This window comes from Periophthalmus magnuspinnatus, chromosome 7, assembly GCF_009829125.3.
Source record: "Periophthalmus magnuspinnatus isolate fPerMag1 chromosome 7, fPerMag1.2.pri, whole genome shotgun sequence".
Taxonomy (NCBI): domain Eukaryota; kingdom Metazoa; phylum Chordata; class Actinopteri; order Gobiiformes; family Gobiidae; genus Periophthalmus; species Periophthalmus magnuspinnatus.
In genome coordinates, this window is record NC_047132.1 from 6,266,640 (window position 1) to 6,281,176 (window position 14,537).

General features: G+C 36.1%; 1 protein-coding gene across 1 annotated transcript; it reads right to left on the minus strand.

Annotated features, from left to right (window-relative positions):
* Positions 1-13,205, minus strand: LOC117373484 (6-phosphofructo-2-kinase/fructose-2,6-bisphosphatase 2-like). The gene is made up of 16 exons (XM_033969528.2): positions 13,085-13,205; positions 12,540-12,652; positions 11,586-11,711; positions 10,794-10,890; positions 9,769-9,835; positions 9,622-9,696; positions 9,489-9,545; positions 8,841-8,965; positions 8,140-8,347; positions 7,315-7,461; positions 6,679-6,783; positions 6,476-6,605; positions 5,308-5,370; positions 5,164-5,228; positions 4,262-4,456; positions 1-2,499 (listed from the first exon to the last, which is right to left on the minus strand). Exons 2-16 carry the CDS (start codon positions 12,628-12,630, stop codon positions 2,446-2,448), a joined length of 1,605 nt encoding a protein of 534 aa, XP_033825419.1. The 5' UTR covers positions 12,631-12,652; positions 13,085-13,205; the 3' UTR covers positions 1-2,445.
* Between the last annotated feature and the right edge of the window lie 1,332 nt (positions 13,206-14,537).

The window sequence follows — 14,537 nt, forward strand, 5'->3', positions numbered from 1 at the left end:
CTCATGACAGCAGGCGTTTTTATTTTGTGTAACTTGTACAAAACCCTCAGCAGTTTAACATGTGCTTAACTTTAACATAAATAATGTCTTACATCAATTTTAGTGTTTCCTCTTTTTTTTTTTTTTATCAAAGGCACACATTATACTACATGTGTATAACAGTATCAGTGCATGTGCAAAGCATTATACAGATTATAAGGACACTTTCTGCTTTGTTTAGTCAAATACTGTAGTGTCCTTGAAGAGGCAGCACAAACAAACTCGTCTCACTTATATCTGCTCAGATGTCATTGGTCAAATCAGTTTTATACATTTCAAATTAAACAACAGTTAGATTAAAATACTATACAGAATGTCCCACAGAGGGCTTTATGTACAGTAGAGGCACAGGAGCTGAAGGCCGGAGGATCCAGTGAGGTACAGTATACACAACAGGGCTGCACAGTTTTAACAGAAATGAAACAAGAATCTAATAAAACATAATAAATAAAATACTAATCTAAGAGTGAATTTTTAGTTTTCAAATCCGGATTCAGTTTACAGGGCAACATCTGAGAGAATGAAGTGCTAAACCAACACAAGAACCAAATACTCTTCAGAAACACACAAACTTTTGACCTGTTTTAAGGCAGCATCATTTGCGTTTGCAGGGAGATTTCTTTAATCCAGATTATTTCAATTTACAATCGACTTGTCATTTGAAACTGCGATATATTGTGCAGCCCTAACACTGCTGCTACTGAGAACATGCAGCTCCATTACAGCAGGGTAAGATACAGCAGTAGGATACACTTTGTACACAATGTCCCCATTCAAACTGTGGCCCATAAGGGGACTTTTTACTATTTTGGGTGAATTCTCAAAGGATTTACCTATTGCCAGTTGAAACACAGATTCAAAAGTTGATTATATATGCGACCTTGCTCCTTTAAATTTCATGTTCATTGCACGTATACACTTAAACATAATAACCACAACTATAAACATGTAGTTTGGATCAACATAAAAGAATTAAAGTGGAACTAAAGTCATAAACACATTTCAAATAGAGCTGCTGAACTGGGCAGGGTCTGGAGGACTAAAGAAAAGAGTGAGAGAGGAGGAGGAGGGGCTGAGTCTTGGTGTATGATTGGTCAAACAGGTATCGATACTTCAGACTCCGCTACTGCAGCCAAGTGTTTGTAATCAAAAACACCTGACTGTAATCGAGGCAGTCTTGCGTGATGTCACCAAGTACTTAGAGTTTCAGTGGCCAGGACACACTTTGTATAAATTTGGTACTTAATTTGCATAAAAACAGCCAAAAAGCACTAGAAACAGTAGATATTGAAACACCATATACTGTACACAGTTTCGTCGCGAAAAAAATTGATTTAGTGTTTAGTTCCACTTTAACAAATTAACCATATTTATTTTGGAATGCATTTTTTAGGTGAAATAACACATTCAGAGGCTTGTACGCACAATGCCTCTATTCAGACTCCTATGGGCCAAGATAAGGGGCGATTTGATTTGAGAAAGGATTTAAATGTTGCTTAAATGTAATGTTGACTATATGGTATTTGTCATTTAAATATGTTGGTAATTGAACGTAGCGTACACTTTAAAGGCTCTTGGTTACACAAAACTGACTCTGTGTGAGCTTTAGACCAGATTAAAATGTTATACTGCATCAAAAACAGACCTGGAGTTGTGTTTTGTTTCATTCACACATGTTTGAGTAACTCTTTATTATTAGTCTGTTACATCTCCAAAGCTCAAAATGCTTTGTTACACCTTGTGACATCATGAAGTGGTAATTTTCAAGTTACTTTTTGTTCAGTAAAGATTGACAATTCCAGGGCTGAAGTGAATCTAATGAAGTTGAATGGTGTTTAAAAAAACAGCACTTACTGTATTATCACATGATGACATCACAAGGTGGAACAGTGTCTTTTCAGTTTCAGTTTGGTTTTGCGTATGAATGAAATAAAACAAAACTCTAGGTATGTTTTTGATGAGGAAACAACATTATAACAGATCAGAAAATAGCGTAATACGGGCCCTTTAAGTAGATTAACTTTTGAATAAACATAAAATAATTACATGAAAAAGAAGTCAATATGTTTTTGGAGTGTAGAGAGATGGAATGAAAATAATAATCTACAGTTAAACACAAACTTTAAACATAAATACTCACTATGAATCTCAGTTAAATTATGAAACAAACTATGTGTAATCTAAGACTTTAAGAAAATATATTCTAGTAACATTCTAGTTATATTTGGCCCGACATGGAAAGGAGTTGAAAGCCATTCCTAAAAACAGATGTACATAAATACTACATTAAAACCACTTAGAACAATTATTTGGTGTTAGTTGCGTTGGTACCGTGCAACAGTCTAAGCAGTTTACTTCTTCAAATGAACACATGACGGAGAAGTACAGTAGCTCTTCTGTTGCTCTTTAAGACTGAGGCGAGTCTGAGTCTTTAACTGCACTGAATCCATTTGAAGTCTCCTGAAAAAGAGAGGGAAAAACATGGAGCAAAATAAGGAGAGGTCAGCACTGTCTGGGCACTGTCTAAGTTTGTTTTTATTGGCGAAGAAAACCGGACCAGGGCCCAAAGGTTACTTCAGCAAACAGACCGCAAGGAGACCAAGAAGAGGTGAAGTCAGTCAAGGAAGTACTGTATTTTATTAGCACGTTATACTGTTGTTTCCTCGTTAAAAAGCACATGTGGAGTTGTGTTCTGTTTCATTCATGCTTGTTTGAGTATCGCTGTATATTTAGGCAGTCAGTCTCTCCAAAATTGAAAATACTCTGCTCCACCTTGTGACATCATTAAGTGCTAATCCAGGATGTATTGTTACTGTTATGTAATGTTCTTTAAAATCCATAAACTGTCCTCATATTCGCTAAGATGCATCTCACTTTAGCCTTATTTAAAGTGGGATAGTGGAGTTTGTTCTCGTAAATGCAGAGGTGGGTAAAACCATTTTCCACTGAGATTGATAAGTTTTATGTCAAACTGTGAAATATTATAAATAGCCAAAGGAAGTGAGTCAGGTTTGCGGTATAGCAAGCCCATTCACAGTATAAGGACACATGCTTTTCAGGGCAATAAAAATCGTTTTATTGACCGTAAATCCGTCTGAACAGAGCTGTTCTATAGCTGTGCATGTGCCTGAATATCTATGCATGTGTATAGTAGTGATGTGTAGTTTTATCGTTACTACCAGAGCAAAAGGGAGGTTAGGCCAGATTCATACAGATTCTAGATACGTACGGGTCTAAGAGAGTAACAGCAGAGGACACTGACCACGCTTTGGTTTAAAGTGAAAAATGATTTGCAAAAAGTTGTATTATGAGTGGATTCAGGTATTGACTTACAATAACAAAAATACAGTGTGCTTTTACCCTAAAAAAAAAATAAAAATAAATAAAATCAAATATACCCAGCTTTGTCCAATGTTACTGTCTGTTTAATGTTTGTGTGTTTGTAACCAGCTGAGCTAAAAGATACCAGTTTGTTCGACTCTTTGGGCTAGAGCTCATCATTCAGTACTGAAAAATGATCCTTTCTCCTCAGCACGCCCACAGTTCTCAACTCCGATCCAAAAAAGAAACTTGACCAGCGCAGGGCAGCTTGTGCTAACAAAGGCTACAGAGATACAGGGCTTCTGTGGGCTCCCAGCGCACACAGCAATTTCAGTATCAGTCTCAGAAAATCAAAAGCAGAATGCTGATTCACCACATTTGCTTTCACAGCAACATGAGCGAGGAGTTCACTGGTCAGAGTCTGATGCGGGACTGAGCAGCACGAAGGGGCACACAATGAACTTATTTGCTAATGCGACATCAGACTAAACTCTTATTTATGCTCAGTGAGTCAGTCAAAACACATCTATCATGGCTTTTTATTTTTATTTATTTTTTTTTACATATAAACACTTTTTATCATGTTTAATCAACATATTTATGAATTATATTTAAATTTAAAAATCAATATTTATTCCTATTGTGATTTTAACCAAGGGTCTATCAGTATTTATTTGTTTTTAATCACATTTTTAAATACCAATTCTTCCTTTCAGTTTGAGAATCCGATACCCCACCAAACCAAAGTGTTTGGTGTGCTCCAAAATCAGGGCAGGTTTAGATCAAATTTGTTTTTTCAAATATAAGTGCAACGCTGTCCAAACCAAAAAACAAACTCAGTGAAAGACATTAAAGTTGGCTGTAAACATTTGTAACCTGTTATGAAAAACTTGTCACTGACCTGATTTTGAAGCTCTGCCCCTTCAGATACTTCAGAGAACTGCATGCTGGGTAATATAGGAGTGTGAGGGATGCGAGCCTGTGTGTAGTTGCCTGCACTGTAAAGTCGTGGTCTCTTGACCTGGTCCTGGGTCGACAGTGGAGTGAAACTGTTCCTCCGGAGGAAAGCAGGTGGCACCTGGTTCTCTGTTTTTTTCTGTAATAAAATCATGTCTTTGTTTAGATGTTTTTCATGCTACTGACATTTTGATTACACTTTATAATAACTACACCTTAACTAGCCATAATAAAGCATGAAAAATAACTTACCTCATGATGAACAAATACTTAATTAAGAATGATTCAGGCTTTGTAACTACATAATAATGCCCTAACCATAACTTCTAACCCAAACCCCTTCATTAAGTATTAAGTAAGCCTGAATCATTCTTAATAAACCAGTTGTTGATTATGTATTAAGTCTTTGTTCATGCTTTACTAAGGCTGTAAATAGTCTAGTTACTATTTACAGCCTTAGTAAATGTCACCAACATTTTGAAAATTGGTTGAATAAATCATTAAAGACTCTGTTCTGGTGGGTTTGTAAACAGGATATTCCTCGCCCAGTTTAACTAGAGCTTTCCACCAACACGCAAACTCCCACTCTGTCTGGAATCATTCAAAACAATGACCCAAAAATCTAAAATAACTTTTAATGGACCAGAAGCAAAACAGATCTTTCATTTTTCCAAGAAATATTTGTATTTTTGTCATTTTTCAACATAAAAGGCTATAGCACTAATCATAAAAAATAACATTGTTTTTAATGGTAAAGTTAAAGTCGAGGTGTACGACATTGCACTTATAAGGAAATGTGTCCTTGACCCATCTTTAAACTGAAAGATAACTGAAAAAGACACTTACTAATGATCTGTCTCTGTGCGTGTTGACAGCTTGAACTTTTAAGTCAAACTCATCTACTTTACAACCTGGCAAAAAATAAAAGCAGTACATTATAATACCAAAAATAAAACAATATTTAGGTCATGATCATAGAGTAAAACTTACCATAGGCCACTGGCGTCAGTTTGAGGACAGTGTGCAGGGGGCATTTCAAGTATGGGAGGTCGTCTATGGCAGGAGAGAGAAAAAAAAAAGGATATTTAAAGCCACGTTTGTGTATATGGATATTTTTGTCCCATTTCGTATGAGGAGTGCACTATTTCTACTGCGGCTTTGACATTGTGCAGTAAACAGATGACCACTTCCTCCGCTGATGCACCGTCTGTCCACATGTAATTATACACTGAGACTTCCTCCACCCACAGCCAATCATTTTACCATGGCTTCTTTAGCACCGTGACATGTTATCCCAGTCAACCATAACTACGGCACGTTATGTTAAAGGTGCACGATGGAACTTTTCTTCTCAAATAAATGTTTTTTAACGGACTATTGTGTTATCTTGCCTTATTTGAGAATGATATTGGAAGATGAAAATGAACCGTTTCGATGCAACTTTCTTGGTGGAGGGTCTGCTACTTGCTTGTTTCCATGGAAATGTTATCGCTTTGCCTGGAATGTTCCACAGTATGGGATTTCACTCACACAGTATGGGAGACAAGAAGGTGAGCAGTGAATAAATTGAACATATTTGAAGGACTGCAATAAAGATAAAGTAATTTGAGTCTATGGAACATTCTTGGCAAAATAAGAGACAAACAGACGGGGTACTCTTCACCAACAAAGTTACACAGTGGGTCTTTAAATGTACTGTGTATACCTTCACTAGTCTAATTTCTATGCTCTCAGCGCTTAAATTCACAAAATATCTGTAAGGCATGTGGATAATAGCCAGAGTACTAATCTATAGCTGGAAGAAACACCCAATGTAAGTGTTTAAGTTCAACAAGGTGAAAGACAAAACACATTTTCCATATTTCAATTTAACATATAACACCGTCACATTTGTATATTCACAAGTATTAAAAAAAATACAATAATTTAAAATGTACAGTGCGCTATGGAACACATTTTAGTGGCGGATCTACTAGATTCTTGTCTGAAATCAAATTTTCCATGTTATTTTTAGCAATATAAATGCCTGAAATTGAGCCAATGCAAGACAGATAAGTTTAATTTTCAAAAGCAACAGCATCTCCCCTCATCAGAAAAGTTACACAGAACACCTTTAATATCTCCTGAATAAATAAATCTATGTTTCAGTGTGTTTTACCTGCGCTTTCGTCCAGGAAATAAGCCAGTAAGCAGCGCATAACCGCCTGGTGACAGATGACCAGCACGTTCCCCTGTCGCTCCAGCTCCATAATAACAGGCTCCAAACGCTGCACCAGGTCTTGGTACGACTGCACAAACACAACAGTCCATATACAGTTTAATTATAGCTCAGTCAGGCTAAAAATATATGACTATATTTACCTCTCCTCCAGGGTAGCGATAGTGGTACTTGTCTTGGTCTCTCATGGCATATTCTTCTGGATATGTTTCTTCAATGGCCTTGTATGTCATCTCTTCACACACTCCCTTCAAACAGGCAGACATTGACATTGTAAACATTTCTTCAGTCCCTTCAGCTTTAATGACATTTTAAGGCACTAATAGTTTTAAAATTGATATCTAAACTGGAAAGCACACTTCTTCTTAGGTAACGGAGCGCCCTCTGCTGTTACAAATTTCAATTGAACAATAAAAAAATTAAATAAAAAGGAAGACACTAACCAGCGCTACTGCTACACTAATAGAGCCATATGTTTGATATTGTAGAGAACAAGTCTGGTGATAAATTACAGACATAAAAACAAGAACAAGTACAAGAGAATACTGGACTGTTATGTAAATGTAAATTAGGGAGTGAGTGATTTCTGAAAACTAAGAAAAGACAAATGAAGCTAAATACATTTCTAAACATGCTTTTGATGAGGGAAAAGTGTTATAACATGGTTAAAAGTAAAAAGTCAGTTTTGCATGATGTGTCCTTAAGTTTGGCCAGTTTTGATTGAAAGTCTTTTTGTGTAAAATTAAGTCTAATTTCATTAAATATGACACAACACATACAGCATCTATTTCATTGAGGATTTTCCACTGCTCATAGGGGACGCCCAGCTCCTCTGCAGTTTGGATGGTGCGTCTGAGCTGACTGGTCCACACTTTCAGGTCAGAGAGGTGGTGTTCTTCAACAAAGGCCTTGAGCTCTGCAGAAAACTGAAAAAAAAAAATTTAATAGAAACTAAACAATATTAAAAACTTTTTATGTACAGAATGCCTAATTAATTTACCCAGGAAGTCAAAATGGATCAGACCAAGGTTTAGTTCGTTTTCATACCTGACAGTTTAGACTGAGCAGTTGAAACTGTCGGGTATGAAAACCAACCAAACCTCGGTCTGAAAAAGAATCTACTAAAATAAATTATCAGAAGACCAGATGAATCTCTTTGGACTAAAATGGATCAGGTTTACAATTTATCATAATTATAGATGTTACAATACATTTTGAGGATAGTTAATGGTGCATCATGTGACTTTAGTTGTCACTATGGATATATTTTTTATATGTTTATCAAAGTATGGCAAGTTAATGACCACATCTGTGGAGAGGTAAACCTGCATCTTTTTCAAGATATTTCTGAGCTGTAAAAAATGTGTAATTCTGACAACAAAGTATCTATCTATCTATCTATCTATCTATCTATCTATCTATCTATCTATCTATCTATCTATCTATCTATCTATCTATCTATCTATCTAATTGAATAAATGCAAAAAAGGATAACTTTGATGCCATACAATAGGCGAAGCACTGTGCAGAGGAAGAACCAGGCACTGGACCCTCCACCAGAAAAGTAAAAAACAGACATTACAACAACAGCTCATTGGAAGTACCTGTTTTCCATTGTCTGTGAGCTCTGAGTCGCCCCCGATGCGCCCCTCTGTGTTATGGTGGCTCTCTCCATGGCGACAGAGGTAGATGGAGTGAGAGTGCACGTGGATGTTCATGAGGTAGTACACGATCTTACTCTGAATGTAGTCCTGCACTTTGTTCACCAGGAACTGCCGGCCCACATTGATGACCTGGATAAAGGACAAGTCCCTTTGGGACAAAGAAACAAGGAGACAGAATGATGTGTTTGAATATACAAAATGCTAAATGTACTGTCAACTGACCATCATGCAATAACTAATAGTAGCAGTACATCCTGTATTAAAATGAAGCATGTGGTTCACATTTACATAATTTAAATGTGAACCACATTTAAATATTTTAAATGTGGTTTAAAATACCACAGTTTGGAAACCACTTCCCTAATCTAAATGTATATAAATACATGGTAAACAGGAAGTTGTGTGGATCATGCTTCATCAGTCAAAGGAATATTTTAAGAAAACTGGCATATATCACAGAAAAAACGCTAGAAAATGATTCTTGCCCTGTCATTTAATGTGACCTATTTCAACACCTACACCTATTACCCTCTAGTGGGCATTCTTTGAAATTACAACACATAATTACATTTAATAATTTTATACTGAATTCAAAGGTCTATTTAATCCACATTAGGATGTCATGTTCCTTTATGACTTACTTGTCATGCTCATCAGGATCCAGAGGTTGGTAAGTCACTTTGTAACATTCGATTCTCTTCAGGAAGTCCTCCATGACGCTCTCTCGGTCCTGTTCAGGATAATCTGGACTGGATACTTTAACGTCCTGTTTACATAGACATGAGACATGAAATAAAAAATCCAGTATCATGATGTTTTACTACATGTATTAAAGATGGAGAATTGGCTGCCTGTTTGTCTTCTTGGAAATAATGTTGGTTTGCATTTATTCAATTCACAGGTGTTTTATTGTTGCATTCTTATGATGAGCTCACCTCTCTACAGATCTGACCTGCAACTTAATTACTTGCTTGTATTCATGGGGATAGACTCATTTAAAACTATATACATACATACAATAGGCTAATGTATGTATATAGTTTTAAACAGGCAGGTTGTGGAAAAGTTACATAATGCACCTTTCAATTACAAGTTCCTGATTTGCGCTTCTCCTTATCAACTATTGTGAACTCATTAATATTATAAACAATATCAAGACTACTAATAGCCACATTAATATTTGAGCTTTGTATCTCAAAAGTGCAGTAAATGCTGTGCCCTGAAACAAAACCATACTACATTTTAGAGAGCAGTATATTCCTAAAGGAAGTATGAAAGACTTTCTGTACCAGTATGTTTTCAGCAATGACATCAGGATCATCACAAACAGACTCAACGAAAAACACCTAAGAAAAAAGATTGATGTTACATTTCATATTTGGATACTTTTATAATCAGTAATTCCATGTACATGGCTTTAACCTTGTAGTCATTTTCTTTGGCAAAGTTCAGGATGAGCTCTCGCCTCTCTCTGGTTGTGTTTGTAGCATCAAATACCTGCCGAAAACCAAACCAAACCATCCTAAAAATACATGAATTTATGAGAAAAAATCAATAATTCATTCTTACAGCGATTTGTCCTCCTTCTTCACTGAGATAAGACTTGACATCCTGCAGAGCAACCAGGGCACACTGTCTGTACAGAGCAGGATACAACGCAAACATAAAGTAATAACCTTTATGGCTTCATACAATTTAATACAGGATCAACACAACCAGATTAACTATATTGTATTCCACTGATATTACAGCGGGACAATATAATCTGAACTGAGCGCAGTAAACAAAGTAAATTACAAAAGTAGAATTAAAGAGTTTTTTGGGAAATAGAAATTAGATGAAAAAAATCAGGTGAGGCTGTGCATATTATCTAAACTTAACTTTAGTTTCACTGATATTACATGTTAAAGGCATACTGTGTAACTTTTCTGGTGGGAGGGTCATTTCTACTGGCCTTATTGGAAATGTTATTGCTTTGCCTGATATGTTACACAGAATGGCATTAATCTATCTTACCTTTATTTAATGACAGGTGCAAAAAATGCCTTGAAATACATGTATTCTTACAGTGAGTGAGCTTCCCTCTCCACAGATGTAATCAGTAACTTTGCCTGGTGGCGACTCCTGCTTGTCTCCATGGACATTAGTTTAATGCTATACAGTGAAACATTCTAGACAAAGTTACCTCTCTATGTAGACAAGCAGGTGTGTGTTCCCTACACCAGAAATACTACATAGTGCACCTTTAGGTATAGTCAAAATAAAATCTAAAATATTATTTCTTTTGCAAAAATATATGTTTGCATCTTATGTGTAATAACTATAAAGCAATTTACTGTGTTTTCTTTTTTTCATTGTATTGCATAATTGATTTTTGGATCCAGGGTATATTTCGTAGATTATTCGAAAATGACTGTAAAACCAGATCATTTGTAGTTTTGGCATCAACAATGAATTTGTGTCACATAGTAACAATTTAGGGTGTGTTTGTTTAATTAAATAGAGAGATGAGAAGTTTCATCTACTACTACTACTGTTACTACTACTACTACTATTGCTCAATGAGGTGAAACCTTTGTTTATATCTCACTCACTTCCTGATCTGCATGGCCTCTTTGTTGTCATGTCTGAAGAAATCATAGGACTTATAAGACTTGACTGCTTCTCTTCTGTAAACTCCAAGGTTAAACACTGGAAAAAATAAGCATAGAAAGAAGTAAGAGAGCAGAAGGATTATTATGAAGCGTCAATGTTTTCTGTCAAAGCAGTTTTTCTGCATTCCAGTGACGTAATTCAAACAGCCTCCAACCACATTAAACGACTACTACAATGGCCAGTGAATGAGCCTGAACGACAACTCGGCCTGGCATGATTGTATATGTTGTAGTTAAAGTTATTACGGTAATATTAAAGGTAACCTACTTTATCTACATCTACTTATCTACTTAATTGCAACGGGAAGGGCATCTGGTATAAAAATGAACCCAATGGAACTCAACAGTAACTGCCCATCACAAAGTCCACTCACGTTATGGAGATAAAATTCCCATTCATTTTCCCATAGAAATCCAATATTAAGAGGTTAACCAGGCTAGCCAGCTATATTGTTTTAAACTGCCATAATGAGATCATATTCAATATAAAAAAATAGTGAACTGCTTTTTAAAACTTGGTATATTTTATGGTTTAAGAGCTATTTTCAAATACTACTGTTACCAGATTTCTTGCTAGCAGTCTGTGGATAGAATAGGGGTTTCAAGGTTGGCAGTCACAGTTCAGCTCTATTGGGTTTAGTTTTATACTAGATGCCCTGCTTGTTGCACCCAGCCACATATAGAATGATTTGATAGTTAAAGCTTTGGTAGCTCAAAAGGAATAGAGAGCACCTTTGGTTGGCACTCCGATCCAGTTGAGGTAGCGTGTCAGTTTCTTGGACATGTAGGTCTTTCCTCGGGCAGGCAAACCGATCATTACGATCACGGTGGGAATGTTGGTCATGTAGGAGGCCCATGCTGCAAACAAAAAAAAACCACAATGTAATACAACACACAGAATGTACTCTGACCTACCTAGAGTATCCTGCCTTTAGTTTCCATTCATAAAGTCTACACAATAAGCTTGAATGTCCAGACTACTACAATAATTGACTTTTGAAATGTCATCTTGTCATTCATTCACATGCTATATTTTATTAACTTATTATGTGAATGAATATACAAAGTTTTTCTAAATCCAGGTTCAGTAATCCATTGTAGCCTTTTGCATATTTGTAATTTTTTTCCCACCCTTGGCTATGCGTCTACAAAAGCTTGAGGCCAGACGAGACTAGACATGATTCGGTATTCTTAGTTTACACACACTTTAAAAATGTGAGAGAAGTGCAATACATCCTCAAAACACTGGGATTTCTGGAGTATAATATTTAACTGACCGTAGTACCTTTGTTTGTACTCTGTGTTCTTGCCTGGAGCAATGTTACTATGACAAACGAAGGATTAATACCCACAGAACTGTACCTTCATGAAGAGCCTGTGGGCAAGTCGTTTTGACATAACCCTCTGACATTGGAAGTCTTACTATAACCCACATCAAGGTCATTACAGATAAGTGATTAAAGTAGTACACCTTATTACAAAATTATGACCTAGCCAGAGTCAAGCCAGACCTATATATATAAAACAATAATTACTTAAAACTAGGTATAAATAAAGAATTAGTAAACACCTGCATAATACCACCTCTAAATAAAACATAATAAACTTGATTTGCTTTATTACCAAACAAACACACATTGGATCATCATTTAAGAGAAAAAAGTGAATGCTTTATTTCAAACTCACAGCACTTCTTTTCCGTGGTCCTGACTTCTGTCCTTTTGGTTTCAGTGGGGCCCTCAGGAGCAGGGGTCACTTTCTGCTGCTGATCTGCCATAGTCCACCACTTTACAGTTGGCCTTTAGGTCAAACACATTTAAATCAGCATTTCTTTGATGATGGAAAAACAAGGGTAATGAGGAGCCACTGGGGGATCTCCAAAGCTTCAATAGGGTTATTAAAGTAGCATCTTTAGGATACATTTCTAACTAGTGAGGGTGTGTTTGTATTAAGAGTTTTGAATTACATTTATAGAATACCTTACATACCTTTACATAACCATTTGACGTTATTATTACAATGATTATTACGAATTATGCCATTCTTATGCACTGTTTTCTTCGCAGTTATCAGCTTTACAATGAGTATTACAGTGATCTGAATATGACAGGAGCAGTGTGTTTAAGTCTGACAGCATCCAGTCGACTCCAGCCCCTCAGACTACCATCATTTACTCTATTTAAATTAAACACACAAAGAATCAAACTTCTGATTAAAGTCGCGCCACTCACCGAGAGGCCACAGGTGCGCGTTTGTATGAGCTTTTCTTTCGTTATTACGCACACATCAGTGGTTTATTGCAGCTTGGAGCGCCTCCTGCTTCTTCCCGTCTCTCTTTACGGATGTTGAGGCTCCTCCCAACGGCAGAACATACCGGAAGTGCGCTCCTGAACATCCGGTGTAGTTTCAAAGTAAAAGCTATGCGGTAATACTGGGCATGCTTTTGTTTTGATACCTTGGTCAATGCTGAATTTGGTGGCGATTTACTTAGAGTGTACTGCACCACAAAATAATAATATAATGGCTTGAATTTATACCTGTTTGACAACCCGTAGGTGCCCTGGGCCAGTGGTGGAACGTAAACAAAGTAAAAGTATTCAAGTACTGCACTTAAGTACACATTTTAGGTATCTGTACGTCACTTACATTTTATAAGTGGATACTATTTTACATTTACTTCACTGCATTTCAGAGCAGTGTCTGTACTTTCTACTGCACTATATTTCTAACAGGACTGAAAAGTTTTATTAGGCCTATACTGTGTGAGATCTGCTGAAAAGGCTGAGGGTTTATTTTTAACACGTTCATAATTTCAGCAAACAAAAATATACAGATAAAAACAGCTGGAAAAAAAAACCTAAACAAAACAATAGATTCAGTTGTTTCTGTTGAACAAAATTCAGTAAATCTGTATCAAAATCACTACATTTGAAGCTTTATTAGATCCCAGAATCTGCATGAAATACTTTTAAACAGGTGCTTTAATACTTTTACTTAAATTGATTTTTTTCATGTGATACATTTAGTTTTACTAGAGTATTTATTATTATTATTATTATTATTATTATTATTATTATTATTATTATTATTATTATTATTATTTTTATTATTATTAATTTGATTTATTTTTTTTATTTTTTTATTTTTTGCTCCGATATGTGTACTTTTATTTAAGTAACATTTAAGTGACTTTTTCCTCCACTGGGCTGGACCAACTGTAACCACTAGACAGTCATTCACATAGCTAAACATGAAGTGTCTTGCTCAAGAACGCAACATGAGTGGTTAGAGTTGGACTAGAACTACCAACTTTGTGAGACTCTAGGACTCTACCGCCTGAGCCACTGTCACCCATGTGTCTTTAGAGCTGCAGTTTAACTCACAAAGCAGAGCACAAATGGACCTGTTTATCTGTAGATACTGAATAAACCTTTTTATCACATGACAAATGCACTTAGCCTACGTCATAACAGTGAACAGATACACTAAGTAAATTGCAATATGTTTTACTTTACTGGTTTAAACTAACATACCAATAGTCTGACGCCATTTAAACATGCCTCATAAGGTCCATTGTGAGCGTGTCCTCCTGTATCAGTGAACTACTTTCTTAACATTTGAAAACTCTCATACCTTTTGAGGTTTGTGCTTCATGTAACATAATGTCCACAGGTTATATATACA

Bases quoted from the DNA above. Each gene is read 5' to 3' on its own strand.
- LOC117373484 (XM_033969528.2), bottom strand. From the start codon at position 12,630: ATGGCAGATCAGCAGCAGAAAGTGACCCCTGCTCCTGAGGGCCCCACT. The intron at 11,712-12,539 runs GTGAGTTTGAAA...TTTTGTTTGCAG, and splicing joins GACCACGGAAAAGAAGTGCT to CATGGGCCTCCTACATGACC. The intron at 6,606-6,678 runs GTAAATATAGTC...GTGTTTGTGCAG, and splicing joins ATCGCTACCCTGGAGGAGAG to TCGTACCAAGACCTGGTGCA.